This window comes from Periophthalmus magnuspinnatus, chromosome 9 (genome assembly GCF_009829125.3).
Source record: "Periophthalmus magnuspinnatus isolate fPerMag1 chromosome 9, fPerMag1.2.pri, whole genome shotgun sequence".
NCBI classification, from domain to species: Eukaryota; Metazoa; Chordata; class Actinopteri; order Gobiiformes; family Gobiidae; genus Periophthalmus; species Periophthalmus magnuspinnatus.
The window spans coordinates 19,588,217-19,614,772 of NC_047134.1; the positions used below are offsets into that span (position 1 = coordinate 19,588,217).

At 37.3% G+C, this 26,556-nt stretch overlaps 2 protein-coding genes across 2 annotated transcripts; one reads left to right on the forward strand and one right to left on the reverse strand.

The window, feature by feature from the left end:
* The first annotated feature begins 9,800 nt into the window (after nucleotides 1-9,800).
* Nucleotides 9,801-10,433, forward strand: LOC117376131 (neuropeptide FF receptor 1-like). Its single transcript, XM_033972539.1, is given in 4 exon segments — nucleotides 9,801-9,890; nucleotides 9,892-10,032; nucleotides 10,034-10,064; nucleotides 10,417-10,433. Coding segments are annotated over 4 exon segments (279 nt in total).
* Nucleotides 10,434-21,428: 10,995 nt separating this feature from the next.
* Nucleotides 21,429-22,123, reverse strand: LOC117376132 (neuropeptide FF receptor 1-like). The gene is made up of 2 exons (XM_033972540.1): nucleotides 21,796-22,123; nucleotides 21,429-21,445 (listed from the first exon to the last, which is right to left on the reverse strand). The coding sequence occupies exons 1-2, from the start codon at nucleotides 22,121-22,123 to the stop codon at nucleotides 21,429-21,431; spliced, it is 345 nt and encodes a 114-aa protein (XP_033828431.1).
* Nucleotides 22,124-26,556: the final 4,433 nt, after the last annotated feature.

Here is a 26,556-nt window from a genome sequence, read left to right on the forward strand (position 1 = left end):
ACGGAAACCGTAAAAGGGATCATCATGAATTAGATCACTTTGATGCCCCACTTGTCTAGATGATGTACAGTGATTTTCAGCCCTGCAGGTGAAGCACCTTCAGAGGAGTTGATTAAAATGTGAGGTCAGTGAAAACGCTGACTTTGCATTTTGTCAACTGATGCGCCCGTCATTCGCCATGACGTCCGGGGTCCTCCATTGACCTCCCATTGACTTCTATTCATTTTTAGCAGTAATAAAGGTGGCCCATGCCTACTGCATGGGGGCTTGGATAGGGCTCGATGCCAGGAGTGTGTTTGGGGACATGAGCACTTCGCGCTGCCTGCGTCATGACATGCTAGCAAGAACAAATATGCATGTCCCATGCCTACGGCATGGGTTGCTAGGATACAGGAGTCCTGTGCACGGTGCGACGGTGCCGTCAACATTGAGTCAATGGGTGAAGCCCATCGACTCAATGCTTCAATGCTAGCAAGAACAAATATGCATATCCCATGCCTACGGCATGGTTGCTAGGATACAGGAGTTTGTGCACGGTGTGACGGGGCCACAAAGTTGCAACTTCGTGAAAACAGTCTGCAACGATGAGTGCATGGGCTTCGCCCATGCACTCATCGTTGTGGAAGCAATAGGCCCTACGCCCTGTATGGGATCAGGCCTAATAAATAAACAGCAGAATGAACCAACTTACTTATTAACCCATCAACCTGAAATCTAATAAAATAACTAAGAAATTCCCTAAAAATAAGTACCCACTACAAATACTGACCTCCGAAGATTATTAATGCATCTGTGAATGATTGGTCGATATAGTAATTATCTTTGAAAGCCTAATTCCACAAAGCACTAAACGGTGTAAATCTGAGGTAAACATACAAGTGATATTTTTTGTTCTGATGCAAGGGTATTTGTCAGGAAATGCGTTTAGCGTTTGAGTGGCAACTGTGATTGGACTGTCACAAAGCTTGATCGAGTATATGCCTGGCCCCAGACTTCTAAGAGAAAAATAGACTATTGTAGTGTTCAGTTGGAGTTAGATTATAATTGTGTTCCTGAATAGCACGATTTGGTTCAGTAGTTTACGATAAGGGCCATTTTGTGCTTATTGGTCCAACGAGCTGCTGTTTTCCTGCAGTAGCTATCTTAACAATTAAAAACAACAGACAAAGGAGCCGTGCAGATGGTTGTAATGAAGGAAGCAAAAAATAATTGGCTCCCACCAAACCCCCCACTAAAAGACATTGCCACTTCGCGCTACCTGAGCTGAGCCAAAGCAATATCATGTCAGACTAGACCCACTTTGCACACCGGTTGCTTGATCTTTTACCATCAGGGAGGCGCTGCAGGTCAACGATAACAGAAGAGACTGCAAAAGTGTTTTTGTCCAACAACTATCGGTGTACTAAATTCTAAAGTCTCTGCTATGACTATGTTTTTACAGAGGCAGTTAGTAAATGTCATTTCATTATTTTTTATTCAATGACAATCAAGGACTTTTTAGTATTGATGCCTGCTCAATTGAGTGTCTAGTTTCGATACCAGTTTTAGTATGGATCAGTACCTCATTGTGTTAGGCATTCAAAGTCACCTTACAATTTTGTGGGTTGCTAATTCATTCCATACTTGGTGGTACTAAGTGTAGGGGCTTATTTGAGTCTCTTTTGTCCATTCTTCAGGATATGTTTAAAATGTGAAACATAAATTGCAATTTCCTAATGGCATACCATGTTGTTCTTCCCCCCATCAAATGGAAGAAACCTGAGGAGAAGCCTCCAGCTTAGCGGGTACATAAAGTGGTGCACTGGTGTGTGATAATGACACAGATGGGGCCAGCTCAGGTCCAATCACCTCTGGGGCGTCCGACATGGAACTAGGCAGTCCCCAAAGGCAATAGGTAGTCCCTAGAGCAGTAGGCAGTCCTCATGGGGCATTTGCACACAGGCAAATAGTCTGCTCTGGAACCTTTCCATGTGCACATAATATGTTGGTATATTGACAGCAGTAATGATAGATAATATATGGAAAGCACAAGGTAAAGATATCAGAAGAAACAAATCAACAACCTAAATGCCATGGAAAAAAGATTCTGTAATACCGAGACACATGTCCTGGGCAATTCATTGAGAGATTGAGAGATTGTGAATCACTCAGGTCTAATTGTCAGTGATATGGTTGGGGTTTTTGAATCGAGAGCTCAACAGCAGGTTTGGAGCAGAGTTCAGACTTTAGACAAATATTGTTATTTTTTGTGTTAAATTGCACAGATGAAAAGCTATTGTAATTTAGTTTTTTAAAAGATGGTCAAAATTAATTAAAAAAAAAAATAATTATTTTGCCTCATATCACCCAGCCCTACCAGAGCAAGACCTCACAGAAATAAAACAAATAGAGATAAAAAAAAAAAAAAAGTTTTAAACAAACCGTTGATTGTAAAAGCTCTCAACATCAGGTATGAAAGAGTTCCATCCTGACACACAGAACACTGGGCATGTCCCCCGAGGGAACTTTAAGTTCATTAAAGCAGAACTAGCAGTAACTTTCAGCAAAAGAGATTAAGAATACACTGTTGGAAACACAGACTGTATAAAGAAGTGGGCTAAGGGAGCGTAACGTCACCCATAATGTTTGGCTCCAGTCAAATGAAGCTCATCGAGGCGAGCGGTTATAAGGTGAATTTGGAGCCAAATTTCATATTAGGAATTCCGACCGGAGGTATTATAGCAAACAAAGAGCCAATCTGGAACAAGGCTGTTGAAGGTAACTCGCCCACACTGCTGGTTTAACAGGGAGCAGACACAAAGGAACGCTGTCAATCAAACCTGTTGCTAACGCTAGCGGGGAAAGAAGGTGCAGAGTTTGTCTCTTATTAAGGCTCATATCTTTAGTTACAAGATTGTGAAATAAAATGACCAGGATCGTGTAAAGCCGTCAATACGAACACTTTCTTTTGTTTCTTTTTATTTGTCATTTTTAATTCAAATAAGGCCCTATGATCACATACAAAAATATAATAGATATAACTGCCAAAAAAAGAGTCAGGGTATCTTTGGATCCTCTTCAATCACAGGGACTTACAAAGTTTAACAAGGTAAAAATGACATTTTGAGGTCCTCCACAAAATTGATTCTTGAGCTTGAGCTTTCAGGCATATTATAAATGATAAATGATCGTACAAAAATTACAGGCCTAATATTAATCAGCTGATAGTCTATTCTGTAAGATTTACTGTAAAACAATTAGGAAGGGCACCTTGGTAACATATCCAGGTATTTGGAGAGTTGCACTTTCATCTCTCTATATGTCTATGCACAGCACTATTTTGTTTGTGAATGTGTAAGATCACGTCTTGTTCCTGATTCACAATGTGGCTCTGATTAGACTCCAACACTATCCTGTCACTGCATTTACATCTGAAATCACTGACAACATTCAACTTGAAGACCACTCTACAATGATACACATTTTGGGCTTAGACTTTAGACATTTCCCAAAATCAAAACAGCTACAAAAAGACAAACTTAAAGAACAGAGAGACCACTGGAAATAGCAGGAGCCACAGTGTGTCAGCAGTAGTGATAGTATAAACTGTTGCTGTGTCTTTAAGCAAGACACTTCATCCACCTTGCCTAGTATGAAACGTGTGATTGATGGTTGTAGGGGGGCGATGGTTCCTAGACTGCACAATACTTATGGACGGCTACAACAAAGTGCCTTTTGATAAGGTTTGAACAGGTTTTCCTTTAGTTGGTGAGTGAATGGTTTTTCCAGTGCTGCAAAGTCAAATTTTTATCTTGCACTTCAGGGCAAACGCGTTGTTCTGTGAATTATTTAATTCACTATTGAAAGGAAACAATTGCCTTTGCCATCGATCTCCCACTCAGCTGAGGCCGACAACAGGAGCTCCTTGAATCTCCGAAAATCACTTCTGTAAACAAGCTAGGAATAGAAATAGAAATAACCATTTGAAATCCATAACTGTAATTTGAGCAGTGCGGTGGTGCAGTGGTCAAGGCTTTTGCCCCATCACAAGAAGGTCAACGGTTGTGGTGGGCTTTGGTGTGCATGTTTTCCCTGTTTCTGCATTTTTTCTTGTATTAAAATCATGTGGATCACGTGGGCCCTTGGTGGAAGTGAACTTAGACCCAGAAGGTTAAGCTTAACTCTCCATTAATATTTTCATGTTGACCCTACATCTTCAGATTATATAGATGATTGAACTGTAAACAAGAGTAACCTAACTCCTCCACACATTTTATACTTACAACCTACACCTGTCCAGGTCTTTGGTCATGTACCATAGACAGAAGGAAGATTAACAAATTTACCCGGCTGTTTCAACTGAACACCCAACTGTTCAAACATATGTGGTCAGAGGATTGCACTACATTGAGAACTTTGATATAGTCTGAAAAAGAGAGGACCTGCTCAAGGGGAATGGCCCGCACCTGAGCAGAGGTGGAGTGAGAGTACTGATTGATAACCCAGCAGCACCCCCATCACCTCCACTGCCCACCAACCAGCCCTGAGTCCACTTTGCAACATCTACTCCCTCTAGGAACTCTTCACTCTGCTTTTCCTCCCAACTTTCACCTACGGCCCTTCTCAGCCATCTAGAAAACCTCATCAGGTCAGGAATTAAGATGACTCCATTCACACCTAATATAGTGCGGTCAAGAGTTCTGGCATCAGCTGTGCTGAACTCTTCCCCGTATCCACCTATCCTGCCTCGTCTTTCACTCAAACTCCCCCCTGCTCCACCTCCTCGGCCCTCACCTGGTCCCTCACACCAAACTGCCCCCTTGCTTCGCCCTTCCTGCCTTTCTCCAGAAAGCTGTTATCAACCAAGAGCTAGGACATACAGGGTCTCTGCTGTCACAGGACATACAGTCATGGATAAAAAATAATATCATGCTGAGGGCCCTGTGATGGAGCTATATCTATAGTGACACCACATAGACTGATTAACAGAAGGACAGTTAGACTGTCCAATCAGAGAATTTTATTCACATACCCTCTAAGAAGATAACATATACAGTCCTTCCATCCATCCATCTATTTCTTGCGCTTACTGGGGCCGGGTCATATGGATAGCAGTCTAAGCAGGGACTCCCAGACATGTCCTCCAGCTCCTCCAGTGGCACCCCAAGGCGTTCCCAGGCCAGCTGAGAGACATAGTCCCTCCAGCATGTCCTAGGTCTTCCCCGGGGCCTCCGCCCAGTGGGACATGCCTGGGAAACACCTCCCTAAGGAGGTGTTCATGCATCATGTTCATTCGGGCATCCTGAACAGATGCCCGAGCCACCTCAACTGGTTCCTCTCGATGTGTAGGAACAGTACTCCAAGTTCCTCCCGTGGAGGCCGGGTCCCACAGAGAAAGGCCCGGACACCAGGTGCTTGCTGCCGAGCACCCACCCCAGGCCTGGCACCAGGGTAAACACCAGTCCGGGTGACGTAACTGGCCTTGTTCTAGTGCTCATCAGGGGGCTTCTGAACCGCTCTTAGTCTGACCCATCTCCCAACACCTGTTTGCCATGGGTGACCCTACCAGGGGTACAAAGCCCCCGACAACATAGCTCCCAGGACCATTCAGATGCTCAGGGAGGGGACATCCAGTCCTACTGAAACTAATCTGAAATTTGCTGTGCTCCATGTCAGATCTATGCAACAAGTCATTTAGCTTCCTCAGAGAAAAGACTTTAAAGCAGCTCTGCTTGTAACAAGTCTTTCAATGGTCCTAGTACCAAAGTACATCTCTCACATGTTAGTGCCATATGAACCATCTCACACTCTGAGGACTTCAGGGACCGGCCTCCTGCTGGTGCCCAGAGTCAGGATTAAACATGAGGAATCAGCGTTTCAGTTTTATGCAGCTAAAACCTGGAACAATCTTCCTGAAGATGTGAGACAGGCCTCTACTTTGACAATGTTTAATCCAGGCTCAAAACGGTTCTGTTTAGATTTGCATATGACTGAAAAGGATTTTATTCTGCACTCTTTTGTTTTAATGTAAATTTAATGATGATTATTTATGATTATTATTATGATTTGTGTGATTTAATGTCTTTCTTATTCTGTAAAGCACTTTGAATTACTTTGTGTACAATTGTGCTATACAAATACAACTTGCCTTGCCTCGTGTCAAAGTAGATGTGAAATTAGATAAAACAAGTATGGATGAGATTTTTTTTATTATACTTTGTGTTATTATTGGACTGAGCTAAATTGAAAGATAATAGAAAATCAGAGTGGACGTGGCGTGAGCAAAACTGGCTTTGAATTGATGTTTAATGAAGCCTGAAGAGATCATTACAGGATTATGCAAGTCTGAAGCTGAACTCAAAGAACAGAAAAACTTGCTATAAATCTTTCTACACAATCAAAGCCCCAATAGGAAACTTTTTGGCCCAGAAATAAAAAAAAATGTTTTTCTCATTTTGTTTGCGTTCATAGCAGTGAAAAACAAAGAAACATGTTTATCCTTACTCTGAGTGGGATTGCGTCTACACAAACCTGACTCTTATTTGGCTTCTCACTTTAAATAGACAAAAGTGAATTATGATAAACAATAAAAAAAAATACTTTCTGTGCTTTTAAAGTCTTGTATCATTTCCATTTAAATTCTGAACTAGCAGTGTGTGTTTAGTCTTTTTTGAACTTCACCCCCAAAGCAATAGAGACAGATCCAACAACCATCAACTCTCCCTAAAAGTATAGAAATATGTCATAATAATGCCTATTGCGTGTAATCTAACCTTAAAATAAAACTCTTTTCAAAGCAATTTCTTATTGTGAAATGTTTCTCTCTAATATATATATATATATATATATATATATATATATATATATATATATATATATATATATATATATTATATATATATATTTTTTTTTTTTTTTATTTTTTTTTATTTTATTTTATTTTATTTATTTTTTTTTTGTTTTGTTTTGTTTTTTTGTTTGTTTGTTTTTTGCTGGTGGATTTAGGGATTTTTACAATATTATGATGTGACTTCATCATTTTATCCACATTAGAAATTACAGTGTTACTCTACTCAAATAAGATGCTTAAACTTGAAACCTGAACACAAAAATACAAAACTAAAAACAAGTGTAAAATACCACTTGAACACGATGAATTGTATTATGAACTTGTAAAAAAAAAGTTCATCTGGTGCCAATGCATCAGGGACTACAGACGGAAAGTAGCAGTAGCTAAATCTGGTACAAATCATCTCTTCTTTTGTTAGATTAATGCATTTGCACATTGTCCCCTGACAAATAAAGAATAAAGCAAGAAAGCAACGAGAAGAATGAATGGTAAATGGTCATGGTTTTATATATAGCACTTTTGCACCTTCTAAGCGCTCAAAAGCGCTTTAAATCAAGGAACCACTCCATTCACACACACATTCATACACCAGTGCACACAGACACTGGGCGCGAGTTGGTTTAAGTGTGTTGCCCAATGGCAACATTCATCTGTGGGATGCTGGAATTGCACTGCTAACCTGTGGGTCAGTGGACCTGACTTAAAAAACCTAACACATTTTAGTTAAATTTAATTAAGTCTACAGAAATAAGAACATGTTGTGGAGTGGTATGTGGCTCATTAAGTAACAGGAAAGGTCGTTCATTTCTGGCTCTTGCAACCGCATGCTACCGTTATGTCCTTGGGCAAGGCACACAGAATGTTGGTGAGTGTGTAGATGTAATTGGTTCCATTATATAAGCAGGTTCAGCAAATGAGTCCAATCAAACAAGTGGGCCAAAAATGAGTACCGGTATATTCTATAAGTATGACTGTAATAGCTGTGTGTGTGCCAAGTGTCAGTTAGCCCTTGTCTATGGCCATATGTGACAGAGCACTTACCATTCGTGCCCATTTCACTGTGATTGTGTAACACCTGAGGAAAAAACAATATGTGACATTCAGTGCAATGTTTACTTATTAATGGTCAGGTATTAAAAGTTTTAACCTTTGCCAATCTTCCAGGCACTACTGTGTAATTATGCTGTGCTTGTCTTATCGTGTGAGATGGCCCATTGGCTGTGTGGGTATATGCATCTGTGGTGTCTTTGATTGTGGTGCCAGGGGAGTCTTTATAGGTCAGTCTTCTCCACAGGTGTGAGTGAGTTTAAGGTAAAGCCTGGCCCGGGGCTGAGCTGTAATTCGATGCTATATTTTGTGAGTTGAGCCCTGGCACTCGCTCTCCACCTGTGTTGGGATTCTCTGACATTATCTCCTGAGCTAATTATAAATGTGATGGCAGCGGGCCAGACAGGCTGCACTGCAGGACTGTCTGCTTATGTCACTGAGGCTGTAAGGAGCACACAAACACACCAGAGTCTACCATAGCTTTGGCAGCCTCTGTTTGTGGGAATGCATAATAATAACCTACACAAAGATAAAAGTGTCTGAAACAAGTCATCTTGTTAGTTGCCGCTACAGCATTACAGTACATTGTGTACATTGTGTGTGTGTGGGGGTGGGTGGTGTGTGTGTGTGTGTGTGTATATATATATATATATTACCATGCACCATGTTTAGTGGTCACTAGATGCTTAAGGAAGCACAAAAAATCAGCAGTTTGAACTTAAAATGAGTTAGTCAGCTGAAATGCCAGCTTAACATGCCACTACTTACCTAAAACATGACAATGACATATTTGTGAACAAAGGGTAAATGGACCTTTAGGCATTAATGAAATGTTGTCAAATGAAAAAAGAGGTGCTCATTGGAGAAAATACCATCAATGTTAAAAATAAAAAAGACAAGGCACTCTCCGTATTTCAAATGTCTTTATTAATTATAGTCTCAATGGACCTGAGCCAACATGTTTCAGCCTATGGCCTCATCAGGGGGACAAACATAATCATTTTAAAATGATAGCGAATGCCTTGGTTTTTTGTATTATTATTATTTTTTTGTAACAAAATATTATATTATATCTTTTGAATGGTTAAAAGTCCTCAAATGTCACCAACAACAGGAAGCTGAAACCCATGAATAGGAAAAAATAAAGAAGATTTGTTCTGAACTTCTAAAAAATCTTCCTTTCTTCCTTTACTAAGTGATTGATAGCATCAGCATTAAACTCTAGCTCCAAGAAAATTGTGATATTCAGTTTTTGGTATATTGTTCACCCTTAGATGAAACCTATACATTGTTTGACATTTATATAGTACAGTACACTTGGCAGAATTGTAGAGTTACTACCTCTCAAAAATAGGTCATGTATGTATGAATACAAATACTCCATGTGTCCCCTGAGTGTGTCTTTAAAGCCCACACAGAGATTACCTGCAGGAGTAATAGCAACTGAAATCACATTTAAATGCTAGCTATTATCCAATAGCACCTCTGCAATTATGTCGATGTATAATATCTGTAAACAGCATAATAGTGTGTCGCAAATCATAATTAGGTTCTATTGTGTATGTATTCTAACCTCTACACATATTATAGAGTGTATACCACTTCTTTATTACTTAAACAGTAAATTTTCAGTCTTTTCTCAAATGTGGCTGTGTTTAAAATGGACACAATGAACTGAATCTTCATAGAACCAAATTCACTGAATCACAATTGAAATATGTAAAAAAAAAAAAATCTATGAAACATTTTCACTATAGTTGTTCATCTCCACTGACAGTCAAGAACAAGAACATAATAATAAATATGTGTCTTTTCTTCCTACAGTTGAGTGTCTGTGGACCATGGAAATATTGGACAAAATGGGGAATGAGGAAGCAATGGAGTTTGATGGTTCAGCCTCCTCTGCAGCACTGGCCAACTCAGCATGGATTCTGTCATCAACATCACCAATATTACCTTCTTTCCCTATTACCAGCACACCATGTACGTGGCAGCCACCTACATCCTGGCCTATTTCTTCCATCTTTATGCTGTGCATGGTGGGAAACCTCCTGGTGTGTCTAATTGTGCTGGAGAACCGCAGGATGAGGACAGTAACCAACCTGTTTATTTTGAACCTGGCCATCTCAGACCTGCTGGTGGGCATCTTCTGTGTGCCCCACTACTCTGGTGGACAACCTCATCACAGGTAACACACATAAGCATAGTGAATACAGTGACATTGACTTTTGTTTTCTGCTGGGAGCTAAACAGTTACCATGCGAGACACTATACACAACATGAGGAAACATAGCTAAATATACACGGTTTGACAACTTTAAACTTTCTTTTCTTCATCGAGATATTAATTGTTTTGCCCAGAATGTGCTAAACTATTGAAGACCAGGACAATAACACACCTGTAATTACATAAAGGCAAGACAGACAGTGTTAATAACATACCGTACTCTGGAACATTTCAGGCAAACAATTACATCTTCATGAGACAAGCAGGTGGCACGGCCTCCTCCAGAAAACATATGTGGTCATGTGGTCCTCAGGTGCTCGAGCTACCTGATGAGAAATCTTGGGTTCTGACTTGTTGGCATCATGTGCACTTCATGTGCATTTATCTTGAAAACTGTGGATTCTTATGTCAATAATAATACGATCACTGAGTCCACTCTTTAACAGCGTTAAAGAGTGGAAGAATGGAATTTGTTTTGATAAAGATCCCAATGACCACACCTTTAAGTCCCATGTAGATGTTTGCTTTTCAATAAAACAGGTGACTGTGACTCACAGAAAGACGAGATGACAAATGTCAGCTTTGTAAATTATTGTAATCTACTCACCAGCTGCTGCTCCCACATCTCTTGAAAGATAGTGAAGTAAAGAGTACGGCCTTGAAGATGTTTCAGGTGACAGCTGAATTTACTGGCAATTATTTAACTATTTTAGGTATGTTTTACTGCACATTTGACCCACCCTTCAAACCTATCAGAGCATCCAGAATACGTCTGAAATTTATATGAAAATGCAATGCATATTATGTTGCAACAAAGTGAAACAAGAAGCAGTGAAGAGAGGCCAAAAAGGAGAATTAAATTAATTCTTCTTGGAATAGGGGAGTTGCTGGAATAAATAGTAAGTTCCTATTATGGCTATTATCTTTTCCCCATTCACCTGGTAAGGAGGAATGGGATAAAATTTTCATGATTATAGTATATATCTAGGGTTTTACAATTATGTCAGGATTGTCAGGTGGAGTACAGTGGCCAATATGGTAAATGTGACAAGTGGAAAACATATTTTCTTTGTGTAGGCCAATTTAAAAAATATGTTGATTGCTTCATGAAACAAACTGAATCACTGTTTACCTGCTCAAATTGCAAACGACACCTGTACTTAGTTCTGTGAATGTGATTTGATGAATGTGTCAGGCGGGCTGCTGATAGTGTGAAGGTGCTGTGTGACATTGCTATAGGTAATGACATTCATTGAAATACTGAAATGCATCTAATCTATTATTAGTTAGTAGAGTTTCACAAAAGAGAAAATCTATACTAACAGAGATTATATTGACAGAGATTATAAAATGATAAAGTGATTAAAAAAAAACTGTTTTTTCCCACACTATCCACACTTTATCACTTTTTAAAACTCATTCCTAGGATGCTAATTATTCACTGAAATAATTTCACAAGCACGTTTGAACTTTCAGTGGCAAGAGCAGAGTGTCACTGTTAGAAACAACAAGCATGCTAACAATGCACTAGTGTTACTTCATGGTTCACAGCGATAAACATGCTTTATAATTAGATGGAGACAGCAGACTCATTTTTGCCCAAAGTGTTGCTTTTGCCACTTATTTGTACTGGGGCAAATTTTACTTTATTTCCTCAAAATGAATAAATGGATAAATACAGCCTCTTAAACAATTTTATTTAGCTTTTACTAAAAACCACCACACTCCGCAGGATATTTATTCTGCTACACTCCTCGTGTGTGATGTACACACATAGTCATATGGTAACCACAGAACATCTGCAGTGCTAAAAGTAACAGCCAATAAAACAGAGACAGGGGCAGATCGATTGACGGACACAGAGGCGCAAGATACAAACACAGGAAATAAATAATTAGGTGACTTAATTACTCACCTCTCGTGAAGTTGTAAAGTTAAACTGCAGCATTCTCATGCATATTATCTGTTGTCCTCCGTAAATAATGACACCCAGTCCACAAAACAGCACTATGAATCCAGTTTGAAGTGTTCTTTAAAAAGTAAAAAGGTGACAGTAGAACACAACATGTGTCTGTTTACATACATCCACACATCACAGATCAGGGTGAAGCCACTGCTACTGTAAGCATGACTCTTACTTCCTGTATAGTTTATCATTAGCCTTCTGTGCATTAAAAGCATTTATAAACTAGAAGATAGAATGATCTAATCTTTTGAACATTTTGGAGTGAGTCATGTGCGTAATTTTACTGTAGACAAGAAACAGCTGACTCAAAAACTTTTAGCTTGTGGTGGCTGTCTCTCCGGTGCCATATCCCGCTGCAGTTGTGCTTGGGGGATCGTAAGATTTAAAACTCATATGATTCTCCTCCTGTTTGTGGCATGCGCTTTAGTCGCACTTTTAAAAAGACTTTATAAGGAACAGTGTGATTGATATAACCGGTATCCGCACTCAAACTCCGCCCCTGCAGCCAGGTGTTTGAAATCAGAAACACCTGGCTGTAAGCAGGGCAGTCTTCTGTGATGTCACCAACTACTGGAAATTGCAGGGGCCAGTGAAGGTAGCACAAACTTAGATTTAAACAATGACTAGGAACAGTACCTAATGCTATTAAAACACCATGTACACAGTTTAGTAGCAAAAAAAACCCAAAACAAAACAAAAAAGTTCCCAAGGCTACATTCACAACAATATCTCTCAGACGAGTAAGTGATGAGATTGCGTATAAAAGGCATATACACAAAATTATACAGGGAATCTTTTCCATCTTGCCTCTTGCACTAGATGTGAGAACCTAAAAACCTGAAAATGTAAAGGTCTGGATCAGGCTCTGATTGCATGGATTATTAAAAGCACAATGGCATACAGATGAAGAGGCAATCTGAAAAGGGTTTCATCATCCTGGTATTATTCCAGAGGGGGTGGTTCTACAATATGTGGTTTACATGTGAACTGTGATGACGATTGTTTCTCTATTCATCATTTTGCCTTACTTAGTGTTGCCACGATACTAAAATTTCAACCTCAATTTTGAGAATAAGGAATAGACTCAATGCTCAATACTGATTTCGATACCACAATGATAATAAACACATTATTTAGACAATAGAATGTTAGTTTCAGCATTAAATGGTAGTACTTTATTTTATATTACCATCTGCTATGTTAGTCGATGTGGTCTTATACTTGTTCTGATACAGCTTAAGCTCAATCAAAACCTATTCAGGAATTTCTGTCCCATGAATGTAACCTTTTTAATATTAATACATACAAACGAGTATCTAATTTTGGTACTAGTTGTAGTATTAGCGTCTGATTTTCAGTACTATTGATAACAATGGTGAGATATTGGAGGAGAAAGCAGGAAGAACTGAGATGTAAAAAGATGACAAAAGCTTTCAGAAGAATTAAAAGTAGATGGCCCATGTTGGTGCTGTTTTATTTTCTAAACCTGCAGGTATGTTCATCCGTGTTGATGGCGTGTTGGTGCCATATTGCCGATTTTTCAGGCACAGTTTGAAAAAAAGCGTTCCTTGAATTAAAAGTCAAAAAACTCTCTGTACACAGATCTTTCTGTGTAAATATTTGTATTTCAAGTGTGGCCTATATATGTACAAACTGTATTTTCTTTTAAAATGTAGCTGCCGTGGCCTACATTCAGGTACGCTCAATAGTACAAAAATTTACGGTACACACTTAAACACTTAAATTATCTCATTGAGTAAATAATTATCATTCTTCTATTTCATTCAACCCTAGACACAATGAAAGACAGAACAGAACTCTGACTGGCTCATAGTGAATGGAAAGATTGTGACTTGTAAAGAGAGATTGTTTGGGAATAGAGCTCCTGCACGTTACTAAATCTGACAGGGATATTGACAGTGGTGAATTAGCAGTAATGAACAGAACCGAGTCTGCTTTCAGAGTTTTTTTTTTTTTTTTTTTTTGTCATTAAATAAAATCATAGACATTGATTTATCTTAAAAAATAATCAGATTAAACATTAGTGACCCTGACCCAGGTGTTATTTTGAAGAGATTTAGTAGATTTCACCTTAATTCTACAATATTTGGACACCTGGTTTACTTTTCACTTTTTATGTTATGCAAAAAGGGTCCCTGGAGATGTATGAGAAAACTATTTTATTACACATCCCTGTACCTATAACGCTTACTGATGTTTATATAGTGAAAGTAATGAAATAGTGAAAACACATTGTGATCTAATAAATGTGCAGATGCTGGAGCCTATTAAACAGCCAAGTCAATGCAATAAACACACAAAAAAATTGATTTAACTTCGATTTGTGATTTTATTCTCTACAACCAACATTTCTAAACAATCAAATAATGTTAAGTAAATTAACAGTCTTTAGCAAAAAGCATTTGGGATTGTTTCTTTTCAAACTACTCTCTCTCTGCCTAATTCATAGACTACAATGTTAATCAGCAATACATAAAAAAAAAAAAAACAAAAAAACAAAAACAAATAAAGAAACAAAAACAAACAAACAAAAAAAGTTTGGAGGTGTTTGCTGGACCTTTATAGGTCTATTGGCTCTATAGCTCTACAGTAAAAAATTTCATTTAAATTACAGCCTGATGATTGCCTTTGAAATAAGTCAAATGAATAATAAATAGTAAAAAGTTGTGTTGTTGGAATCATGTTATTTTTGCCTGAAGTCCACAGCACCCTTTAATAGCTTTTTGGAGAAATAAATGAAGAACATATTAAAATGACCTTTTATACCTCACCTAAAGGTATATACTATTAAAATTATAATTGGAAAAAGCTGAAGCTAATCTGTTTAAAATGGATAGATTTGGGAAAGAGGCAAACAAAGAAAATGAAAACTATGTCTCTTAAAAATATTTTTCCAAAATTGTTCAGGCCAAAGATAACCCATTACCACAAGAAGCAAAATCTACCGGCTATAAATATACTACACCAAGCTTTAACAGAAATCTCTCTTTAAATCAGTGGTTCTTAACCTTGTTGGAGGTACTGAACCCCACCGGTTCCATATGCACATTCACCGAACCCTTCTTTATTGAAAAATAAAATTTTTTTTTTTCAAATTCAAGACACATGTATGTTTTACTGGTGCACAAAATGAATTGTGCATTAACATCACTGTGTTCAAAGAATAAAACCAATACAATGCATGAACTCACAACAAATTACATACATACCTTTTAACAAAGACATGACCTTTTTTTAATACTACCACACTGAAATTATTTTAATTTTGTATTGTATTATGTATTCCAATAATGAACTACTGTATTTACGCTTTTTATTATTTGTAACATTTTAACACACACCCATCATCTAATTTCCATTAGGCTACAATAATGAATATTTACTGCAAATCAGTGACTTCTGCTGTTGCCTTTGATAGACCAGGTCAGAAATGCATGGCTTCACCTTGGCCACTCTCATGTCATTTTCACAGCAAAGTCTGTTCCTTTTCTTCATTTTTATGTCGTTGTATGTTTTTATGCCGTTCGAAGTAACAGTATTCAATGACCAATACACACTGAGAGGAATCTGTATCTGCACACCCAGCTGCTCTATTACTGCAGATTGACATTAGCTAATGCTAATGATACACATAATACACATTTGACCCACAATTAAGTCAATAGCAGAATAAACCACACTTACCGATCAGGAACAGCATCCAGTCCATCAAATCATAAGGTCCTCTGCTCCTCAGTTCATCATGAGATATATATATATATATATATATATATATATATATATATATATATATATATATATATATATATATATATATATATATATATATATATATCTATATATATATATATATATATATATATATATATATTATTATATATATATATATATATATATATATATATATATAATATATAAATATCTCATGATGAACTGAGGAGCAGAGGACCTTATGATTTGATGGACTGGAGCTGTTCTGATCGGTAAGTGTGGTTTATTCTGCTATGGACTTAATGTGGTCAAATGTGTATTATGTGTAATCATTAGCATTAGCTAATGTCAATCTGCAGTAATAGAGCAGCTGGGTGTGCAGATACAGATTCCTCTCAGTGTGTATTGGTCATTGAATACTGTTACTTCGAACGGCATAAAAACATACAACGACATAAAAATGAAGAAAGGAACAGACTTTGCTGTGAAAATGACATGAGAGTGGCCAAGGTGAAGCCATGCATTTCTGACTGGTCTATCAAAGGCAACAGCAGAAGTCACTGATTTGCAGTAAATACTTCATTATTGTAGCCTAATGGAAATTAGATGTGAGGTGTGTGTTAAAATGTTACAAATAATAAAAAGCGAAATACAGTAAGTTCATTATTTGGAATACATAATACAATACAAAATTAAAATAATTTCAGTGTGGTAGTATTAAAAAAGGTCATGTCTTTGTTAAAAGGTATGTATGTAATTTGTTGTGAGTTCATGCATTGTATTGGTTTATTCTTTGAACACAGTGATGTTAATGCACCAATTCATTTTGTGCACCAGTAAAACATACATGTGTCTTGAATTTGAAAAAAAAAAAAATTTTTATTTTTCAATAAAGAAGGGTTCGGTGAATGTGCATATGGAACCGGTGGGGTTCAGTGCCTCCAACAAGGTTAAGAACCACTGATTTAAAGAGAGATTTCTGTTAAAGCTTGGTGTAGTATATTATAGCCGGTAGATTTTGCTTCTTGTGGTAATGGGTTATCTTTGGCCTGAACAATTTTGGAAAAATATATTTTTAAGAGACATAGTTTTCATTTTCTTTGTTTGCCTCTTTCCCAAATCTATCCATTTTAAACAGATTAGCTTCAGCTTTTTCCAATTATAATTTTAATAGTATATACCTTTAGGTGAGGTATAAAGGTCATTTTAATATGTTCTTCATTTATTTCTCCAAAAAGCTATTAAAGGGTGCTGTGGACTTCAGGCAAAAATAACATGATTCCAACAACACAGCTTTTTACTATTTATTATTCATTTGACTTATTTCAAAGGCAATCATCAGGCTGTAATTTAAATGAAATTTTTTACTGTAGAGCTATAGAGCCAATAGACCTATAAAGGTCCAGCAAAACACCTCCAAACTTTTTTTGTTTGTTTGTTTTTGTTTCTTTATTTGTTTTTTGTTTTTTTTTTTTTTGTTTTTTTTTTTTTATGTATTGCTGATTAAACATTGTAGTCTATGAATTAGGCAGAGAGAGAGTAGTTTGAAAAGAAACAATCCCAAATGCTTTTTGCTAAAGACTGTTAATTTACTTAACATTATTTGATTGTTTAGAAATGTTGGTTGTAGAGAATAAAATCACAAATCGAAGTTAAATCAATATTTTTTTGTGTGTTTATTGCATTGACTTGGCTGTTTTAATAGGCTCCAGCATCTGCACATTTATTAGATCACAATGTGTTTTCACTATTTCATTACTTTCACTATATACACATCAGTAAGCGTTATAGGTACAGGGATGTGTAATAAAATATAGTTTTCTCATACATCTCCAGGGACCCTTTTTGCATAACATAAAAAGTGAAAAGTAAACCAGGTGTCCAAATATTGTAGAATTAAGGTGAAATCTACTAAATCTCTTCAAAATAACACCTGGGTCAGGGTCACTAATGTTTAATCTGATTATTTTTAAGATAAATCAATGTCTATGATTTTATTTAATGACAAAAAAAAAAAAAAAAAAAAAAACTCTGAAAGCAGACTCGGTTCTGTTCATTACTGCTAATTCACCACTGTCAATATCCTGTCAGATTTAGTCACGTGCAGGAGCTCTATTCCCCAAACAATCTCTCTTTACAAGTCACAATCTTTCCCATTCACTATGAGCCAGTCAGAGTTCTGTTCTGTCTTTCATTGTGTCTAGGGTTGAATGAAATAGAAGAATGATAATTATTTACTCAATGAGATAATTTAAGTGTTTAAGTGTGTACCGTAAATTTTTGTACTATTGAGCGTACCTGAATGTAGGCCACGGCAGCTACATTTTAAAAGAAAATACAGTTTGTACATATATAGGCCACACTTGAAATACAAATATTTACACAGAAGACTGTGTACAGAGAGTTTTTTTGACTTTTAATTCAAGGAACGCTTTTTTTTCAAACTGGTGCCTGAAAATTCGGCAATATGGCACCAAACACGCCATCAACACGGGATGAACATACCTGCAGGTTTAGAAAATAAAACAGCACCAACATGGGCCATCTACTTTTAATTCTTCTGAAAGCTTTTGTCATCTTTTACATCTCAGTTCTTCCTGCTTTCTCCTCCAATATCTCACCATTGTTATCAATAGTACTGAAAATCAGACGCTAATACTACAACTAGTACCAAATTAGATACTCGTTTGTATGTATTAATATTAAAAAGGTTACATTTCATGGGACAGAAATTCCTGAATGGTTTTGATTGAGCTTAAGCTGTATCAGAAACAAGTTAAGACCACATCGACTAACATAGCAGATGGTAATATAAAATAAAGTACTACCATTTAATGCTGAAACTAACATTCTATTGTCTAAATAATGTGTTTATTATCATTGTGGTATCGAAATCAGTATTGAGCATTGAGTCTATTCCTTATTCTCAAAATTGAGGTTGAAATTTTAGTATCGTGGCAACACTAAGTAAGGCAAAATGATGAATAGAGAAACAATCGTCATCACAGTTCACATGTAAACCACATATTGTAGAACCACCCCCTCTGGAATAATACCAGGATGATGAAACCCTTTTCAGATTGCCTCTTCATCTGTATGCCATTGTGCTTTTAATAATCCATGCAATCAGAGCCTGATCCAGACCTTTACATTTTCAGGTTTTTAGGTTCTCACATCTAGTGCAAGAGGCAAGATGGAAAAGATTCCCTGTATAATTTTTGTGTATATGCCTTTATACGCAATCTCATCACTTACTCGTCTGAGAGATATTGTTGTGAAATGTAGCCTTGGGAACTTTTTGTTTTGTTTTGGGTTTTTTGCTACTAAACTGTGTACATGGTGTTTTAATAGCATTAGGTACTGTTCCTAGTCATTGTTTAAATCTAAGTTTGTGCTACCTTCACTGGCCCCTGCAATTTTCCAGTAGTTGGTGACATCACAGAAGACTGCCCTGCTTACAGCCAGGTGTTTCTGATTTCAAACACCTGGCTGCAGGGCGGAGTTTGAAGTGCGGATACCGGTTATATCAATCACACTGTTCCTTATAAAGTCTTTTTAAAAGTGCGACTAAAGCGCATGCCACAAACAGGAGGAGAATCATATGAGTTTTAAATCTTACGATCCCCCAAGCACAACTGCAGCGGGATATGGCACCGGAGAGACAGCCACCACAAGCTAAAAGTTTTGAGTCAGCTGTTCTTGTCTACAGTAAAATTACGCACATGACTCACTCCAAAATGTTCAAAAGATTAGATCATTCCTATCTTCTAGTTTATAAATGCTTTTAATGCACAGAAGGCTAATGATATAAACTATACAGGAAGTAAGAGTCATGCTTACAGTAGCAGTGGCTTCACCCTGATCTGTGATGTGTGGATGTATGTAAACAGACACATGTTGTGTTCTACTGTCACCTTTTTACTTTTTAAAGAACACTTCAAACTGGATTCATAGTGCTGTTTTGTGGACTGGGTGTCATTATTTACGGAGGACAACAGATAATATGCATGAGAATGCTGCAGTTAACTTTACAACTTCACGAGAGGTGAGTAATTAAGTCACCTTAATTATTTATTTCCTGTGTTTGTATCTTGCGCCTCTGTGTCCGTCAATCGATCTGCCCCTGTCTCTGTTTTATTGGCTGTTACTTTAGCACTGCAGATGTTCTGTGGTTACCATATGACTATGTGTGTACATCACACACGAGGAGTGTAGCAGAATAAATATCCTGCGGAGTGTGGTGGTTTTTAGTAAAAGCTAAATAAATTGTTTAAGAGGCTGTATTTATCCATTTATTCATTTTGAGGAAATAAAGTAAAATTTGCCCCAGTACAAATAAGTGGCAAAAGCAACACTTTGGGCAAAAATGAGTCTGCTGTCTCCATCTAATTATAAAGCATGTTTATCGCTGTGAACCATGAAGTAACACTAGTGCATTGTTAGCATGCTTGTTGTTTCTAACAGTGACACTCTGCTCTTGCCACTGAAAGTTCAAACGTGCTTGTGAAATTATTTCAGTGAATAATTAGCATCCTAGGAATGAGTTTAAAAAGTGATAAAGTGTGGATAGTGTGGGAAAAAACAGTTTTTTTTTAATCACTTTATCATTTTATAATCTCTGTCAATATAATCTCTGTTAGTATAAGATTTTCTCTTTTGTGAAACTCTACTAACTAATAATAGATTAGATGCATTTCAGTATTTCAATGAATGTCATTACCTATAGCAATGTCACACAGCACCTTCACACTATCAGCAGCCCGCCTGACACATTCATCAAATCACATTCACAGAACTAAGTACAGGTGTCGTTTGCAATTTGAGCAGGTAAACAGTGATTCAGTTTGTTTCATGAAGCAATCAACATATTTTTTAAATTGGCCTACACAAAGAAAATATGTTTTCCACTTGTCACATTTACCATATTGGCCACTGTACTCCACCTGACAATCCTGACATAATTGTAAAACCCTAGATATATACTATAATCATGAAAATTTTTATCCCATTCCTACTTACCAGGTGAATGGGGAAAAGATAATAGCCATAATAGGAACTTACTATTTATTCCAGCAACTCCCCTATTCCAAGAAGAATTAATTTAATTCTCCTTTTTGGCCTCTCTTCACTGCTTCTTGTTTCACTTTGTTGCAACATAATATGCATTGCATTTTCATATAAATTTCAGACGTATTCTGGATGCTCTGATAGGTTTGAAGGGTGGGTCAAATGTGCAGTAAACATACCTAAAATAGTTAAATAATTGCCAGTAAATTCAGCTGTCACCTGAAACATCTTCAAGGCCGTACTCTTTACTTCACTATCTTTCAAGAGATGTGGGAGCAGCAGCTGGTGAGTAGATTACAATAATTTACAAAGCTGACATTTGTCATCTCGTCTTTCTGTGAGTCACAGTCACCTGTTTTATTGAAAAGCAAACATCTACATGGGACTTAAAGGTGTGGTCATTGGGATCTTTATCAAAACAAATTCCATTCTTCCACTCTTTAACGCTGTTAAAGAGTGGACTCAGTGATCGTATTATTATTGACATAAGAATCCACAGTTTTCAAGATAAATGCACATGAGTGCACATGATGCCAACAAGTCAGAACCCAGATTTCTCATCAGGTAGCTCGAGCACCTGAGGACCACATGACCACATATGTTTTCTGGAGGAGGCCGTGCCACCTGCTTGTCTCATGAAGATGTAATTGTTTTGCCTGAAATGTTCCAGAGTACGGTATGTTATTAACACTGTCTGTCTTGCCTTTATGTAATTACAGGTGTGTTATTGTCCTGGTCTTCAATAGTTTAGCACATTCTGGGCAAAACAATTAATATCTCGATGAAGAAAAGAAAGTTTAAAGTTGTCAAACCGTGTATATTTAGCTATGTTTCCTCATGTGTGTATAGTGTCGCCATGGTAACTGTTTAGCTCCCAGCAGAAAACAAAAGTCATGTCACTGTATTCACTATGCTTATGTGTGTTACCTGTGATGAGGTTGTCCACCAGAGTAGTGGGCACACAGAAGATGCCCACCAGCAGGTCTGAGATGGCCAGGTTCAAAATAAACAGGTTGGTTACTGTCCTCATCCTGCGGTTCTCCAGCACAATTAGACACACCAGGAGGTTTCCCACCATGCACAGCATAAAGATGAAGAAATAGGCCAGGATGTAGGTGGCTGCCACGTACATGGTGTGCTGGTAATAGGGAAAGAAGGTAATATTGGTGATGTTGATGACAGAATCCATGCTGGAGTTGGCCAGTGCTGCAGAGGAGGCTGAACCATCAAACTCCATTGCTTCCTCATTCCCCATTTTGTCCAATATTTCCATGGTCCACAGACACTCAACTGTAGGAAGAAAAGACACATATTTATTATTATGTTCTTGTTCTTGACTGTCAGTGGAGATGAACAACTATAGTGAAAATGTTTCATAGATTTTTTTTTTTTACATATTTCAATTGTGATTCAGTGAATTTGGTTCTATGAAGATTCAGTTCATTGTGTCCATTTTAAACACAGCCACATTTGAGAAAAGACTGAAAATTTACTGTTTAAGTAATAAAGAAGTGGTATACACTCTATAATATGTGTAGAGGTTAGAATACATACACAATAGAACCTAATTATGATTTGCGACACACTATTATGCTGTTTACAGATATTATACATCGACATAATTGCAGAGGTGCTATTGGATAATAGCTAGCATTTAAAATGTGATTTCAGTTGCTATTACTCCTGCAGTAATCTCTGTGTGGGCTTTAAAGACACACTCAGGGGACACATGGAGTATTTGTATTCATACATACATGACCTATTTTTGAGAGGTAGTAACTCTACAATTCTGCCAAGTGTACTGTACTATATAAATGTCAAACCAATGTATAGGTTTCATCTAAGGGTGAACAATATACCAAAAACTGAATATCACAATTTTCTTGGAGCTAGAGTTTAATGCTGATGCTATCAATCACTTAGTAAAGGAAGAAAGGAAGATTTTTAGAAGTTCAGAACAAATCTTCTTTATTTTTTCCTATTCATGGGTTTCAGCTTCCTGTTGTTGGTGACATTTGAGGACTTTTAACCATTCAAAAGATATAATATAATATTTTGTTACAAAAAAATAATAATAATACAAAAAACCAAGGCATTCGCTATCATTTTAAAATGATTATGTTTGTCCCCCTGATGAAGGCCATAGGCTGAAACATGTTGGCTCAGGTCCATTGAGACTATAATTAATAAAGACATTTGAAAATACGGAGAGTGCCTTGTCTTTTTTATTTTTACATTGATGGTATTTTCTCCAATGAGCACCTCTTTTTTTCATTTGACAACATTTCATTAATGCCTAAAGGTCCATTTACCCTTTGTTCACAAATATGTCATTGTCATGTTTTAGGTAAGTAGTGGCATGTTAAGCTGGCATTTCAGCTGACTAACTCATTTTAAGTTCAAACTGCTGATTTTTTGTGCTTCCTTAAGCATCTAGTGACCACTAAACATGGTGCATGGTAATATATATATATATATATACACACACACACACACACACCCACCCACCCCCACACACACACACAATGTACACAATGTACTGTAATGCTGTAGCGGCAACTAACAAGATGACTTGTTTCAGACACTTTTATCTTTGTGTAGGTTATTATTATGCATTCCCACAAACAGAGGCTGCCAAAGCTATGGTAGACTCTGGTGTGTTTGTGTGCTCCTTACAGCCTCAGTGACATAAGCAGACATGTCCTGCAGTGCAGCCTGTCTGGCCCGCTGCCATCACATTTATAATTAGCTCAGGAGATAATGTCAGAGAATCCCAACACAGGTGGAGAGCGAGTGCCCAGGGCTCAACTCACAAAATATAGCATCGAATTACAGCTCAGCCCCGGGCCAGGCTTTACCTTAAACTCACTCACACCTGTGGAGAAGACTGACCTATAAAGACTCCCCTGGCACCACAATCAAAGACACCACAGATGCATATACCACACAGCCAATGGGCCATCTCACACGATAAGACAAGCACAGCATAATTACACAGTAGTGCCTGGAAGATTGGCAAAGGTTAAAACACTTTTAATACCTGACCATTAATAAGTAAACATTGCACTGAATGTCACATATTGTTTTTTCCTCAGGTGTTACACAATCACAGTGAAATGGGCACGAATGGTAAGTGCTCTGTCACATATGGCCATAGACAAGGGCTAACTGACACTTGGCACACACACAGCTATTACAGTCATACTTATAGAATATACCGGTACTCATTTTTGGCCCACTTGTTTGATTGGACTCATTTGCTGAACCTGCTTATATAATGGAACCAATTACATCTACACACTCACCAACATTCTGTGTGCCTTGCCCAAGGACATAACGGTAGCATGCGGTTGCAAGAGCCAGAAATGAACGACCTTTCCTGTTACTTAATGAGCCACATACCACTCCACAACATGTTCTTATTTCTGTAGACTTAATTAAATTTAACTAAAATGTGTTAGGTTTTTTAAGTCAGGTCCACTGACCCACAGGTTAGCAGTGCAATTCCAGCACCCACAGATGAATGTTGCCATTGGGCAACACACTTAAACCAACTCGCGCCCAGTGTCTGTGTGCACTGGTGTATGAATGTGTGTGTGAATGGAGTGGTTCCTTGATTTAAAGCGCTTTGAGCGCTTAGAAGGTGCAAAAGTGCTATATATAAAACCATGACCATTTACCATTCATTCTTCTCTTGCTTTCTTGCTTTATTCTTTATTTGTCAGGGACAATGTGCAAATGCATTAATCTAACAAAAGAAGAGATGATTTGTACCAGATTTAGCTACTGCTACTTTCCGTCTGTAGTCCCTGATGCATTGGCAACAGATGAACTTTTTTTTTACAAGTTCATAATACAATTCATCGTGTTCAAGTGGTATTTTACACTTGTTTTTAGTTTTGTATTTTTGTGTTCAGGTTTCAAGTTTAAGCATCTTATTTGAGTAGAGTAACACTGTAATTTCTAATGTGGATAAAATGATGAAGTCACATCATAATATTGTAAAAATCCCTAAATCCACCAGCAAAAAACAAACAAACAAAAAAACAAAACAAAACAAAAAAAAAAATAAATAAAATAAAATAAAATAAAAAAAAAATAAAAAAAAAAAAAAAATATATATATATATATATATATATATATATATATATATATATATATATATATATATATATATATATATATATATATATATTAGAGAGAAACATTTCACAATAAGAAATTGCTTTGAAAAGAGTTTTATTTTAAGGTTAGATTACACGCAATAGGCATTATTATGACATATTTCTATACTTTTAGGGAGAGTTGATGGTTGTTGGATCTGTCTCTATTGCTTTGGGGGTGAAGTTCAAAAAAGACTAAACACACACTGCTAGTTCAGAATTTAAATGGAAATGATACAAGACTTTAAAAGCACAGAAAGTATTTTTTTTTATTGTTTATCATAATTCACTTTTGTCTATTTAAAGTGAGAAGCCAAATAAGAGTCAGGTTTGTGTAGACGCAATCCCACTCAGAGTAAGGATAAACATGTTTCTTTGTTTTTCACTGCTATGAACGCAAACAAAATGAGAAAAACATTTTTTTTATTTCTGGGCCAAAAAGTTTCCTATTGGGGCTTTGATTGTGTAGAAAGATTTATAGCAAGTTTTTCTGTTCTTTGAGTTCAGCTTCAGACTTGCATAATCCTGTAATGATCTCTTCAGGCTTCATTAAACATCAATTCAAAGCCAGTTTTGCTCACGCCACGTCCACTCTGATTTTCTATTATCTTTCAATTTAGCTCAGTCCAATAATAACACAAAGTATAATAAAAAAATCTCATCCATACTTGTTTTATCTAATTTCACATCTACTTTGACACGAGGCAAGGCAAGTTGTATTTGTATAGCACAATTTGTACACAAAGTAATTCAAAGTGCTTTACAGAATAAGAAAGACATTAAAATCACACAAATCATAATAATAATCATAAATAATCATCATTAAATTTACATTAAAACAAAAGAGTGCAGAATAAAATCCTTTCAGTCATATGCAAATCTAAACAGAACCGTTTTGAGCCTGGATTTAAACATTGTCAAAGTAGAGGCCTGTCTCACATCTTCAGGAAGATTGTTCCAGGTTTTAGCTGCATAAAACTGAAACGCTGATTCCTCATGTTTAATCCTGACTCTGGGCACCAGCAGGAGGCCGGTCCCTGAAGTCCTCAGAGTGTGAGATGGTTCATATGGCACTAACATGTGAGAGATGTACTTTGGTACTAGACCATTGAAAGACTTGTTACAAGCAGAGCTGCTTTAAAGTCTTTTCTCTGAGGAAGCTAAATGACTTGTTGCATAGATCTGACATGGAGCACAGCAAATTTCAGATTAGTTTCAGTAGGACTGGATGTCCCCTCCCTGAGCATCTGAATGGTCCTGGGAGCTATGTTGTCGGGGGCTTTGTACCCCTGGTAGGGTCACCCATGGCAAACAGGTGTTGGGAGATGGGTCAGACTAAGAGCGGTTCAGAAGCCCCCTGATGAGCACTAGAACAAGGCCAGTTACGTCACCCGGACTGGTGTTACCCTGGTGCCAGGCCTGGGGTGGGTGCTCGGCAGCAAGCACCTGGTGTCCGGGCCTTTCTCTGTGGGACCCGGCCTCCACGGGAGGAACTTGGAGTACTGTTCCTACACATCGAGAGGAA

What these genes read in the sequence shown, in the direction of transcription:
- LOC117376132 (XM_033972540.1), bottom strand. Translation starts at nt 22,123, where the DNA reads ATGGGGAATGAGGAAGCAATGGAGTTTGATGGTTCAGCCTCCTCTGCA.